At 46.7% G+C, this 13,648-nt stretch overlaps 1 protein-coding gene across 1 annotated transcript; it reads right to left on the reverse strand.

The window, feature by feature from the left end:
- Window positions 1-4,328: 4,328 nt before the first annotated feature.
- Window positions 4,329-12,474, reverse strand: LOC127196077 (collagen alpha-3(VI) chain-like). The gene is made up of 4 exons (XM_051153667.1): window positions 12,426-12,474; window positions 11,432-11,758; window positions 10,280-10,378; window positions 4,329-4,501 (listed from the first exon to the last, which is right to left on the reverse strand). The coding sequence occupies exons 1-4, from the start codon at window positions 12,472-12,474 to the stop codon at window positions 4,329-4,331; spliced, it is 648 nt and encodes a 215-aa protein (XP_051009624.1).
- Window positions 12,475-13,648: the final 1,174 nt, after the last annotated feature.

Below are 13,648 nucleotides of genomic sequence, written 5' to 3' on the forward strand. Positions count from 1 at the left end.
GGTATAGTGAAGAACAGTCCTTGAGGGCGAAGACCAGCAAGAAGTCAAGGATCAAGAGGAGCCTTGCAGCCCAAATTGCACTCTCCCTAGCCCTAGCCAATAGAAACCCCACAAATGCCGTGGGTCTGTTTGCTGTGTGGGGACTTAGGTCACTCTGCATCTGTTGGGTCAAAATGACCCGAGTAGCTACCATGGGGGAGTTTCATCAAGTGCTTTCCTGAATTTCTGTATAATTACAGCTGCCCATGAGTGTGCAGTCCTGGCATCTTGTGTACCCCTACATGGCTGCCTGGGAATCCTTCGGTGTCCACAGATCCCACCTCAGTTAGCAAAGCCAGCCTTCTTGAACTGCAACAATGAAGCCTCCCCACCCCCACCCCCATCCCCTGGTTGCCCAGAGTACCTCTGAACCTATCCAGTCTTCTTACTCCTTTGAGGGTGCTCAGTCTTGAGTTTCATGCTATCACAAAGTCTGATCATACATTTACTTCTTGTCTGTCCCCACTTTAATGCCAGTATTTAATACCTTCAGTGATTAATCAAAGCCACCTCCGTGAGGCCTACAGTGATGCCCCACAGAGATCTAATGACTCAATAGTGACATCACAGCCTAGTGCTGCCACACCCCTTCCCTTTCCATGCAGAGTCCCCACAGTTATCCCTCATCATCCCCACAGCAGCCTGTCACTGTTCGTCCTCATGCATATCAGGGGAGGGATCCAGGGCTCAAGCGTTCACTCATTTATCCTCCAATCCCAGAATAGCACACAGGGTCAGCACTGTGTCTCTTGAATATACTGTAGCATTTGTCAACTGTCTTTATTGGGCCAAACAACTATTTGGGTTGGGAAGCTCCATACAAACTTCGAAGTCTGGGATGGACAACCCGCCCCCGACTCTACTTCAGAATGAGCACTAGATGCAAAGCAAGCCTGCCATAGGTACACGAAAGGAATCAGCTGCTAACCAAGGGAGGCTACTTCCAGGGGCCATGGAGTGTTTTGTGACTAAGTGATTCTCCTTCTAGCAGCCCGCAGCTCTGAGCATCCCTGGATATAGATAGAAGATCTACAGTGGTAGTCAGGGTTTCCGTCCCATGAGACTACCAGCTCCTAACTGTATAAGAACAGAAGATGAGCAGGATCCTGGAGGCAGAGGCTGATGCAGAGGCCGTGGAAGGGTGCTACTTACTCGCTTGCTCCCTATGGCTAGCTCAGCCTGCTTTCTTATAGAACCCAGGACCAACCAACCCACAATGGAATTGGCCCTCCCCTATCAGCCACTAATTAAGAAAATGCCTTACAGGCCTGCCTACAACCTGATCTTATGGAGGAATTTTTTAAAATTGAGGTTCCCCTCTTCTCAGATGACTTTAGCTCGTGTTGACATAAAACCATCCAACATAGACTTTCCATTCCACTGACTGTGAGGGCTCTTGAAGTGTGCCCCAGAGTTTTGCAATTCCCCTGAAGCCACCCTGATAAGCAGTTGCCCCTTAGACTCAAGACAGAGGTAAACTCAAGTCCCTAGCATCTTGGACCGTGAAGTCCTCAGTCCTTCCCAACACCATCATCAGTTTCCAGTAGAACTCCCCTTCACGCAAGGCATCCTTCACGTCTACACATGACATCAGAACAGAGCTTAGCTCTTGCCCTTGTTTCTAAAATATCTGCCAGCTCTGAGAACATGGAAATTCCCCTTAAGAATCTGGCAGGTGTTCCAAGAATGGCCCTGAAGGCTAGTATCTCCGCTACCTTCCCAGGTTCTGCACACTCCATTGCCCCTCTCCGCTCCATCCTCCCTACAGATCCACTACCAGATCTACCCTCAGTCTTACATTAACCATTCTGTTCATGCCAAAGGCCCTATCTGAGTCATCCCATCAGCACCTGGCAGAGTAGAGGCATTCTGTCAAAAACAATAACAACAACAACAACCCACAGCATCTCCCCCAGTGCAATTCTTGTGTGTGTGTGTGTGTGTGTGTGTGTGTGTGTGTGTGTGTGTGTGTGTGTATGTGTGTACCCACTTTTACAATCTATCTATTTGTTGATGGTGGTGGTAGTGGGAGGCAATTACTTTATTTTACTTTATCGGCATTTTATCTGCCTGTATGTCTATGCACTATGTGTATACCTGGTGTCCCCAGAGGCCAGAAGAAAGTGTTAGACTCTGCCCCCTCCCAGACCTAGAGTGACAGTTGTGATTGTCTATGTGTTGTTAACCACTGAGCCATCTCTCTAGCCCCAAGAAAGAGATTTCTGAGAGGGGGATGGGGGTGGGTGGGAGGCTGGGGGGAGGGACAGCAACAGTGAAGTATATTTTGTCTCAGATCTTCCAGGGAAGTGATGGAGTCAAAGAGAACCATCTCAGCCAGTGTTGGGTAGGAACAATGCAGTCCCTGTTGGGGGGGGGGGCAGAAATTCACCATAAAGAGGTCAGAAGCTGAGGTTCTGAGGTCAACCCAAAATTAGAGGAGATGTGAACATTCTCTTTTGAGCTTCAAAGAGTTGGGCGCTCCCCAGCAAGAGTATGGTGAGCCTGTGGTGGAGGCGGGGGCGGGGGGCTGGATCATCCACAAAATGGCCAACTCCACTGGCCTCCTGGAAAACTGCCCCATAACATCTTCTGTCCTCTCCAGTAAAACCAGAAGCTGGGTCTGAGCCAAAAGTCTTTTGCCTTGGGGAAATCCTGACAGTGGGTGCTACAGACACAAAAGGCCAAGAACACCAAACCCATGACACATTCAATATACTTTATTAAAAAGTTTCTTTGTATAAATTTCCTAAAAATTTAAACTTTAAATCCCACCTCCAAGCTCCAAGACAACAACAGTAAAAAATAAAACAAAAACAAGAACAACCCACATTAGAAGAATGCCAAAAAAATATTCTCTATTACGACTTTTCTTTGAATTCTTTAATGGAGGCATTTGTCCCAACAGTGTGCACAGATGAAGGGGGTCTGATTTCTTCGAATTATGTCATTTGTCAGAGGATTTAGAAGGAGAAAATTGCTCGATCCAGGGAGTTGGGGCCATGAAAAGGTTAGACTCTTGTTTTTTCATTTAAGCCATGCAGCTAGAGGGGACTGGACCAAGCAGAAATGTACAGAGTAGCTGTGACACCGAGACTATGTTCTAGACATCGCATCTGCCTGGCACAGGCATAGCATGAAACTCCAGCGGGAATTTGAATTTATAGGAATGTTCACATAAATACCAGCAGTGGCCAGCTAGTACGCAACAGTCCAAGTATACGGTAGAACTGCCTGGAGACGGAGAGCAGGGTCCACAGACATGTTTAGCACCATATCGACAGGTCATGGGCAGAGGGTTTCCTCCCGAGGTTGAGTGTCAATCAAAGCATAAAAAGGCACCGTGGAGCTTCTATAAACATGAGTTGGAAGTAACTGCCTCCTTTTTCTCCCAGAGGTACGTGTTGCCCGAAGGCCAGGCTTAGATTCCTGTCAGGCTGTTAACTCTGGTGTGGAAAACATTGAGTGTGGAGAGAGAGAGAGAGAGAGAGAGAGAGAGAGAGAGAGAGAGAGAGAGAGAGAGAGAGAAGAGCGAGGTAAGAGATGGAGAAATTAAGAAAAGAAAAGAAGAAAGGTCACTAGACATAAAAGACACTGCATTTACCATGACATGACCCACAGCCTCCAGTCTCTACCCATTCCCACACTGGTTCCGGGGATGTTTGCGGCTTCAAGTTTGAGCTGCCTGAAATTTGAGCTCACCCTGACAGAAGCCCAGGCTTGCCCTCAGGCCTCTGTGCAATGAACTTCTTTCCACTCTGACACAGGGCCCTGTGCCATTACCAATTAAATTGACCAGTCTGATGGAGAGACTAGATAGCCCCAGTGTCAACACTGTTATTTATAGGAAGTAAAATTATTTCAAATAAGTATATGAGTGTTTATAATTAGCTTTCTGTTATTGACCATTATTCTATTTTAATAACCAGGTATGGTGTGACGCTTTTAAAGAGTCGAGGATGTGGTAATGTTTCTGGTGTGCTTGGCTCTGTCTTTCCTAACTGCCAAAGATACACGTATACTTTCAGGAGACAAACCAGTCATTCCAATAACTTATTTCATGTGGTTCTTTTTTTTTTTTTTTTTTTTTTTTTTTTTTTTTTTTGTATTTCTGTAAAATTACAAATTTTATCTCTTTTTCATGTTTCATTGGCACCTCTTATCTGAAGATATCTTTTGACTTTTGTCAGGTTTCCCACAGTCACTGTAACTCAAATATTTCTCAGTGGCAAGGCTATTAGCCCAGATCTCTTCTCTTTGGTGTGATAGAAAAAAAAAATACAAGGGAATGCCTACTTACCAGGACTGCACATCTTTTCACATTCTTCCTGTGCCTGGAATCTGTTCTCATTGCCCCCACAACCTCCATACCAGAATCTCTTGCAACCTTTCTCTTCTAGGTCGTAGTACCACAGTAACTTATAGTCTTTACAAGTTCCGGAATCACTGGGCATCTTACAAATATCTGTGAGATCAAGAGGAGAAAGGGATGTCATGGGACTAAGCCAATGCCTCAGCCTCCAAAGCCCAGACTAGAGCCTGTGGTCAGAGCTCAGGGCCACGGGAGAGAAGTTCCTGGTGGGAAACTGTCAGCCTGTCCAGGCCTCAGTTTCCTCACTCCTCTACTGACATAGCAGTCACTCTCAGCTTTGCGAAGAACAAATAAAACCACACCGAGGATCTCAAATACTAGCCAATAAAATGACTAACTTTTCCTCCATTTCACTCTCCAAGCCTTGTGCGCTCCAGTTCTTTCTGTCTACGGTATCCAGAAAAGAAAGTGAATTTTCCAGACCATGGACTCTTCTACTCTTTGGTAAAGTAGCAGGAAATTCTGTTAAAATGTACTCCAAAAGGAAGGCTGTTCGTTTCACAAAGAAAGTAGATTGAAATTTTAGGTAGAATGTAAGTGTGTATGTGTGTGTGTGTGTGTGTGTGTGTGTGTGTGTGTGTGTGTAATTTTATTATTTATGCGTGTGCTACATCACTCCTGGAGCTGGAGTCACGGGCAGGTGTGAGTTGCCTCACACGGGAAATGGGAACTGAACCCTGGACCTCTGCAAGAGCAGCAACCACTTTTAACCTCCGGGCCCTCTCTCCAGGATCCTCAACAGATTTTCCTTATTATAAGTGTGTGTTCACACCTACATGTGTAGCCAAGTATCTCCCTGGCCTCTCACGTAAAACTAGCACAGAGACTACAAATTCTTTACAAGAGCAGGAATGCCCCAAGGCAAGTCTGTGGGAGCAGGATATTTGTTTTCCTCCAGTTAAAGGAGTCCGCGTTCTGAATGCACACTTCTGCCACAGCCCCTCTGTAAAGTTAGGCTAGGTCCCCTAGATGCCTAGAGAGGCAAACTTACAGTTAGAGAACAGCAAGGCTTCTGTTTATAGAACTTTCTGGCAAACACTGGAGCTTGCTGGGGACGCATATAAAATGTCTTACTCTAAAAGTCTGAAAGTCTAAGCTTTCTTTCAGCAAAGGCCCTGGAACAGATAATCTTCATGTTTGGGGGAGTAGCCACCAGCCTGACACGCAGCTCTCGCTCACAGAGGGCCACTTCCATGTAACACTGTGCAAACCAGAAAGTGATCGTGTAGTGTTCCCTGGAGCAAAAGCAAGGGGGCTGGGTCAGCAGTGGTCATACTGCAGCTGGAAATGGGTTCCTCAGCAGCTCTGCGGCTTTCCAAACACGAATTTGATCACCTTGTGTCCCACACAGTTGGGATACAAGGTCCTGCCAAACCTACAATGCAGGTGTGACTGCCTGAAGCCAGAACCCCATGACTACAATTGGGGCTTACTTTATTCCCAAAGAATGAAAGGTTTGGAGGTCGAGTTTTCACTTTAGTGTTCAGAGTGATTTTAACTAAGTTCTGGAGCCTTCCTTTCAGTGTTCGTAAGTCAAACACTGGAACTGGTTATCACAAGAGATCAACAGCCTTGAAGACAGCTCATGAGAGTAAGCATTTGTACCTTTTTATCTCAACTTGCAGAGGCCAGCTCTTTGAATTGTTATTGACATAAATTTGCCCTGTTACATCACTTTGTGCCAATCAGTGATAGAAGACAAATGGTAAACAGACAGACAGATACATAGATAGATAGATAGATAGATAGATAGATAGATAGATAGATGATATCTGGATAGATAAATGACTGATAATAGAGAAATAGATAATAGATTAGATAGAGAGAAAAAGAGAGATGGTACATACATACATATATACATACATGCATGCATATATATACATAGACAGTCTATCTATGTCTTCATGTGGGTCCCCTAACAACGGGAGCAGAGGCCCTCTCTGCCTCTGTTGTCTGCCTTTGGATCAGTTCCCCCTAGCTGGGCTGCCTTGTCTGGCCTCAGTGGGAGAAGATACATTTAGTCCTGCTAGGACTTGATGTGCCAGGGTGAGTTTGGTGCCCATGGTGAGAGCTTCCCTTTCTCTGAGGCTAAGGGGAAGTGAGGAAGGGGGAGGAAGTATGAAGGTGGGACTGAGAGGAGAGGAGGGAGGGGGCTTTGATCAAGCTGTAAAGTTGATTAAATAAGTAATTTAATGGGAAAAAAAAAACAAAGTCTAGACTCTTGAAATTCAAGTTATGGACAATGCTGTAGGTCTGCCAGCAGAATCAGCCTTCATCTTGAGGCAAGGTCTTAGGGAGGCACAGTCTCCTACCAAAGGGACAGACTTCAGATGGAGGGCATGGCGTCAGACACCACTCTCCTTGTGACTCTTGGTCAAGCAGAAGCGGACATTCACCTGCATGCTTAGGTTCAATGCTTCACGCCCATCAGTGTGAAGGAGACCAACTGTAGGCTCGCCTGTAACCAAATGCTCTGTAACCTAGGTAGGAACTTGGGTTCTAGTTAAAAAACCCAAACCCAAACCCAAACCACTCCTCTGTCAAACGGTGTTACATGCCTGGGTAGAAAATCCGCCCCTAGTTCTGGGAGCAGCAACTCCACATTTAAAAACATGAACAGCCTGACCCAGATTTGTGTTTAAAGATTATGTTGTTTACACTAACTCAACACTGTTTATACAATCTCATCCTTCTGAGCCACACATAAAGAAACAAAACTATCCCTGAATCTTGCTATCTAGGAGTTCCTCCAAGCCATTGTCTCTCAGTGAAACAAGAATTTGCTGGAAATTTTGTATTTCCCTTTTGCGTTTCCCATACTCATAGAGGCAAAAGCTAAAAAGAGGGATTCGAATGGAGCACACAGCTTTCTGTACCTTGGAATGGAATGAATTCTGGGCCTCTTTCCAAATTGTATCTGGAGAGTGTGTGTGTGTGTGTGTGTGTGTGTGTGTGTGTGTGTGTGTGTGTGTGTGTGTGTGGTGTTGTGTGTGTGTGTTGTGTGTGTGTGTGTGTTGTGTGTATGTGTGTGTTTGTGTGTGTGTGTTTTGTGGTGTGTGTGTTTGTGTGGTGTGTGTGTTGTGTTGTGTGTGTTGTGTGTGTGTGTGTTTGTGTGTGTGTGTTTGTGTGTGTGTGTTTTTGTGTGTGTGTTTGTGTGTGTGTGTTTGTGTGTGTGTGTTTGTGTGTTTTTGTGGTGTTTGTTGTGTGGTGTGTATGTGTGTGTTTGTGTGTTGGTGTGTGTGTGTGTGTGTGTGTGTGTGTGTGTGTGTTTGTGTGTGTGTGTGTGTGTGTGTGTGTGTGTGTGTGTGTGTGTGTGTGACAGGAAAGAGGGTTGTGCCACAGCATGAGTATGTCGGTCAAAGGAAAACATTGTAGAGTTAATTCTCTCCTTCCACGTAGGTTCTAGAGGTCAAGTTCTCAGGCTTACTCCCCAAGTGCTTTTTCCACTGAGCCGTCTCACTGGCCCAGGGACAGGATCTTAAAGGAAAACCCAGCTGCAGAGATGTGGCTTCCTTTCGAGGTCAGTCCATGTGTTGGGGCATCCTGACCATGTTAGCTTCAGAATACACCAGAATAGACTTTGAGCTACAAGGTAGAACTGGGCCGAAGGCAAAAGAAACTGATGGCCAGCAGAATCAAGAGGGTGGAAACTTAGATGCTCTCCTCCTCCTCCGCTTCCTCCTCCCCTTCCTCCTCCCCTTCCTCCTCCCCTTCCTCCTCCCCTTCCTCCTACCCCTCCTCCCTCTCCTCCTCCTCCTCTCACTCCTCCTCCCCTTCCTCTTACCTCTCCTCCTCCCTCTCCTCCTCCTCCCTCTCCTCCTCCTCCCTCTCTTCCTCTTCCCACTCCTCCTCCCGCTCCTCCTTCTCCTGCTCCTCCTCCCCACTCCCCCTTCTTCATTGCACCCACCTACTTCAGTTCCCCACTTGGAGTCTACATCATAGCATTACATTTCTTCTAAGCTTTGTATACGATCTCTCAGCGGTAGCAGTTTAGTCATCACCACCTGTATGGATTCCTGCCTCCCTCATTTCCCTAAGTTTCTGCTGAGAAAATTCCCTGGATTTCTGCCAGTCTTTTCACTGGAAAGGCTGGAGGCATTGGAAACCATGTAGTCATTTCCATATTAAATAACCCGTGGTAGCTCTTTCATCTAGCACAGTTACAAAGACAGCTACAAATGCTTTTTATGGATGATGAGCTCAGAAAGAAGGCATTGTGGGCTATGAAACACTACCATACCTAAATTATCACTGGATATTGAGTTCTCGTATGAGTGATGGCACCATTGGCTGACCAGTCCTAAGTTAAGTACATTGAGCACCGCAATAGTGGCTTCCTCAAAACTAATGAGCCAGGGCCTCCATTCTGCTAAATGAGAGGTGGTTTGAGTGAGAACAGCCCTACTGGCTCATCTGTTTCAACATTTGGTCCCTATGCTGCCTAGTTTTGTGACAACTTGATACAAGCTAAATTCATCGGAGATGAGCGAACCTCAATTAAGAAAATGTCTCCATAAGATCAGGCTGTAGGCAAGCCTATAGAGAACTGTTTTTAATTAGTGATTTATGGGAAGGGCCCAGCCCATTATGGGTTCTATGAAAAAGCAGGCAGAGCAAGCCATGGGGAGCAAGCCAGTAAGCAGCACTCCTCCATGTCCTCTGCATCTGCTCCTGCCTCCAGGTCCTGTGATGATCAACAGTTATCTAGAAGTGTAAGCCAAATAAACCCCTTCCTCCCCAGTTGCTTTGGTCATGGTGTTTCATCACAGCAATAGTGACCCTACCTAAGCCAGTCCCCAGTTGGTAGGAACTGTTTGAGAAAGATTCGGAGTTGTGGCCTTGTTGGAGGAGGTGTGTCTCCTGTAGGCTTTGAGATTTTAAAAGCCTCCCACTATCCCCAGTGAGTTTTCAGTCTCCTGCTTGTGGGCCAAGATATGTACTCTCTACTACTCCAGCTGCCTGCAGCCTGCTACCTCCACTTTACCATCACGGGCCATATTCCCCGGGAACTGTGAGCCCCAGTTAAACTATTCCTTCTATAAATTGCCTTGGTCATGGTGTCCTATCACAGCAACAGAAAAGTAACTAATACATAGGGGGAAGGGCTACAGGGTCTCAGACTTGTATTGCAAGAACGTAAGTCTTGCCTGTCACTAACAGACACATTCTATGCTCCGGTGGCCAGGAGAGAGCTGTATACAAGACCAAGCCAGAATGCGGTATTTCGGGAACTAAGAATACATCCGAACCCATTTGTTCCGTGAGGTCTGATCTGGTTGTCTTGTCTTTCCTAAGCAGCTTCTTAGAGATAATCCAATGCGTGAATGAAACCCTGTTCTTTGCAGCACCACAGACCACAAGTCAAGCCTAGTCTCAACATAAGACATAGAGGAAGTGACTAATGGAGGCATGCATGCCACCCATGGGCTCAAAAGCAGCTCCATCCAGCTTCCTCTGACGGCGGGATGACAAGCGTGGTTCTTCTGCATTTAAAACCATGAATATACATAATGAGATGAAACCCAGAGGCTGAGGGCCCCTTTGGAACGTTCTCCCATGGAAGTCATGTGACTTAGACAGAAGCAGGTGACCTCAATTTCAAAAGGGTTTACTGCAATTCTTTTTTCTTTCTTTCTTTCTTTTTTTTGGGGGGGGGGGTTGATTTTTTGAGACAGGGTTTCTCTGTGTAGCCTTGTCTGTCCTGGATTCACTTTGTAGACCAGGCTGGCCTCGAACTCACAGCGATCTGCCTGCCTCTGCCTCCCGAGTGCTGGGATTAAAGCCATGTGCCACCATGCCCGGCCAGGTTTGCAATTCCTGAGAGAACACTTTCTGAGCTTCATTAGTGGGTCTACTGTTGACATGACTCACCTGCCTTAGTAAGAAACAATGGTTCTGTGTTCACCATTAGATTGATGGCTGAACTGGACACTGACCGTGCTGACTGAAGAGGTGGAGGCTGAGTCCTCTCTGTAAGGAAAAAAAAAAATGCAGGCAACTAGTAGTTGACTGAGAAAGTATGAGGGCTGGGGAATGCTAAGCCAGATGCATGCTTGCCTTTCTGGATTGCTCTCTTAGGTAATGGGGTGCTGTTGAAACAGTGGAGATGTCTGCACTCGCTACATATGCTGCAACAAATAGGTTACATCCACCTTTTAACAAGTAGATAGAGGGAGTTCCCGATCTGGGAGAATGGTGCCCTGGAGTTGGATGGGGCTCTAGACTCCCAAACCTTTGGGGCTACAGTTGGCAATTCCTTTCTTCAAAAACAGTTCCACCATCTGAACTGTGCTGAGCTAAGGAGATGCTCCATCCACACTCTTGAGCAGAGGGTCAAAAATAAAGGGATGAGGACCCAAAATGACTCAGAATAGAGAGAGAGAGACACCGTCATAAGTAGTTCAGAAGGGGTGGCTATAGTCCCAGCCACTAGGAAGTAAAGTGGGAAGATCATTTGAACCCAAGGGTTCCAGGACATCCTAAGCAGCATAGAGACCCATCTCTAAAAAAAATAATTAATTAATTAAGTTAAAAAGAAAAGAAAGGAAACAGCTGGAAGGCCTAAGCAAAGTGCACGAGCCAGCCAAGTACAAGCAGGTAGGGCCAGGGAGGGTCTGGCAGCCTATCGCTCATAGCTTCAGACATCTCATGACTGCTCAGGAAGAGCTCTCAAACTCCCCTGGCTCCCTGAGAAGTCACTTCCACTCACTGAGCTTGGAAACAGGGACCCCACCACCTTCATCACCAAGATTCAGGCTCCAGTTTCCCCTGCCACCCTGGATGTGATGGGCTAAAGCACAGCAAATCTGCCCATCCTCCCTTAAAGTATCCCAGGAGTCAAGGATGAGGGAACCCCATCTCCCATGCCATTGCTGTGTTTTCTATTTCCAGGGTACAACCTAAGTATCCAGGATAGATGGGTTTGACTTCAGGATAGTCTCAGTGCATCATTTTTCTACATCAGGTTTGGTGTGCCATGTAGGAATCAAGAACCAAGTGCTCTCAGGTGGGCTGAATACTTACTTGTACTGAAACTTCCTTGGTAGATGGCTCTGACCTGAGACTGCAGGTAGGAGACCACAACCACGTGGTACATCTGTCCAGCCAGCAAGCCACCAATGACACGGTCAGTGACAGTGAGGTTTTGTCTCAGAACCAAGGACTGGTCCTGGGCTGAGGTCACAGTGAGGTCATAAAAATAGGAAGTAGAGGGCTCGGGTCGCTCCCAGTGGAGTCTGGCACTGTTCTCAGTGACTTCAGAGACCTGGATTTCTCGAGACACTCTCGCTGAAAGATCAGAGCAGGATGCAGAGTTTAAAAAAAAGAAAATAAGTAAGTAAGTAAGTAAAACTCCTCACAACTGGAGCACACTCCAGAGCTTCAGAGGAGATCTGAAGACATCAGCGAGCAGCTGGCCTGAAGCTTGCGGAGAAAAGGGACTAACTAGTGTCTCATTTACATAAGTCCCATCCTCTAGCCTGCGCCAGGCAGTAACTGCACAGTAACAAAAAGCAAGCAAACAAACAAACAAAACAAAAACTAACAGCTTTCACTTTTCTATCAAGAATCACTTGCTAAGAAGATACATTGAAACATCAGTTCCAGCATGCCAACAGGAAGTGAGGTGTGCAGCACAAAACCAGCCCTAGGCTTTCAAGGGAGGAAAGGCATGCTACTGCGGGCTATGACAAGAACTGAACGCACTGTCAGGAGGTCTCTGCTCCCCCTCTGTTCATAAGGTGAAGATAGTTTCCACTTTTTCACAAGCACATAGCTTCTAGCTGCATCTTCCTTTATAGCTTATGACATTCTGTAGAACCTTCCTACATCTTCTTTGAATAAAAGGTAACAGTAATATCCCCCCCCCCCCCCCCCCGCCGCCGGGTCCCATTAACTCACCCACCTCTCACTAATAAAGCCAGGAATGTGCTTTTCTTGGCTCAGAATGAGTGTGCTGGTCAGCGTCTGAGGAACGATTGTGTTTCTGAGGTGTAATTTCTCACTTTACTAATCTAACCCCTGATACTGCCACAGGACTCAGTGTGGGGACCCCTTTCTGTGACCATGACCCTTTGGGAAGGAATGGCATGACGGCCACAGCTCAAGCTTAGATCTTTTCAAGTTTGGTTCCAGAAAAAAAAAAAGAAGAAAAGGAATGAAGGAAGGAAGGAAGGAAGGAAAGGAGAAAGGAAGAGAGGAGAGAGGGGTTAGGGAGGGCGAGAGAAAACCACTCTGCTGCCTAAGCCAGACAAAAGCAGCAGCAGGCTTCTCCTCTGTCTCCCACTGCAAGTCAGGAGAACCCAACTCACGGCTCACGTCCCACACACGTCCCAAGACAGCTGTGGATATAGCCCAACACAAAATCAGAAACTGACTTAAACTGTTTCACAACGTGTCTTGTGTAACATGGTTCTCAGGCTTGAACTCTGTAGATGACAGTGTCGTGTGACAATGTCAAAAAAGTTGGACAGACACCTAGCCAACTACCCACAGGTAGTGAAGCTGTGGGTCCCAGGGAAGACCCTACTGCTGTGTGACCATGCAATTTCTAACTGTGTTCCAAATGCTCGTCTTCATGCTTTCATCCCTCATCAAAGATGCCCCTTTCTGCAGCAGAGACAATTACGTTGCTCAAAAATGCAGAGAACACCTGACCACGGATGCCCAGCCCTAATCGATATGTCTAAAACATAGCCTCTGCACCTAAGGCTCATGGAACATCATGGAAGATGGGGAGGAAATGTTGTAAGAGCAGAGAACCAGGACAGGGTTCTACGGCAAGGATGCTACACCCAGGGAAGCAGGGCTGGAGTACAGGAAGGAGTCGCCTTCCTCAGGACCCCAGCAGCCTTGGGAGATTGTAAGAGGGAAAGCTGCTTTGAGATACAGAGAAAAGCCAAGGACAATATGTGCAGTAAACTTCGAACCCCTACCCAGATCTAGCCAAGGGACAGGACATTCTTCACAGTTGAGTGGAGAGTGGGGTCTGACTTTCACACGAACTCTGGTGCCCCATATTTGACCACGTGCCCTGGATGGGGAGGCCTGGTGGCACTCAGAGGAAGGATAGCAGGCTACCAAGAAAAGACTTGATACCCTATGAGCATATACAGAGGGAGGAGGTCCCTCTCAGTCATAGTCATAGGGGATGGGAGTAAGGGGAAAATGGGAGGGAGGGAGGGAGGAATGGGAGGATACAAGGGATGGGATAACAATTGAGAGGTAATATGAATAAATTAA

This window comes from Acomys russatus, chromosome 12 (assembly GCF_903995435.1).
Source record: "Acomys russatus chromosome 12, mAcoRus1.1, whole genome shotgun sequence".
NCBI lineage: Eukaryota > Metazoa > Chordata > Mammalia > Rodentia > Muridae > Acomys > Acomys russatus.

What these genes read in the sequence shown, in the direction of transcription:
- LOC127196077 (XM_051153667.1), bottom strand. Translation starts at nt 12,474, where the DNA reads ATGGTCACAGAAAGGGGTCCCCACACTGAGTCCTGTGGCAGTATCAGG. An exon ending in CCAAGGAAGTTTCAGTACAA is followed by an intron (nt 10,379 to 11,431) that starts GTAAGTATTCAG and finishes TTTTCCTTACAG; the next exon opens with AGAGGACTCAGCCTCCACCT. An exon ending in ATTGTTTCTTACTAAGGCAG is followed by an intron (nt 4,502 to 10,279) that starts GTGAGTCATGTC and finishes TTGATCTCACAG; the next exon opens with ATATTTGTAAGATGCCCAGT.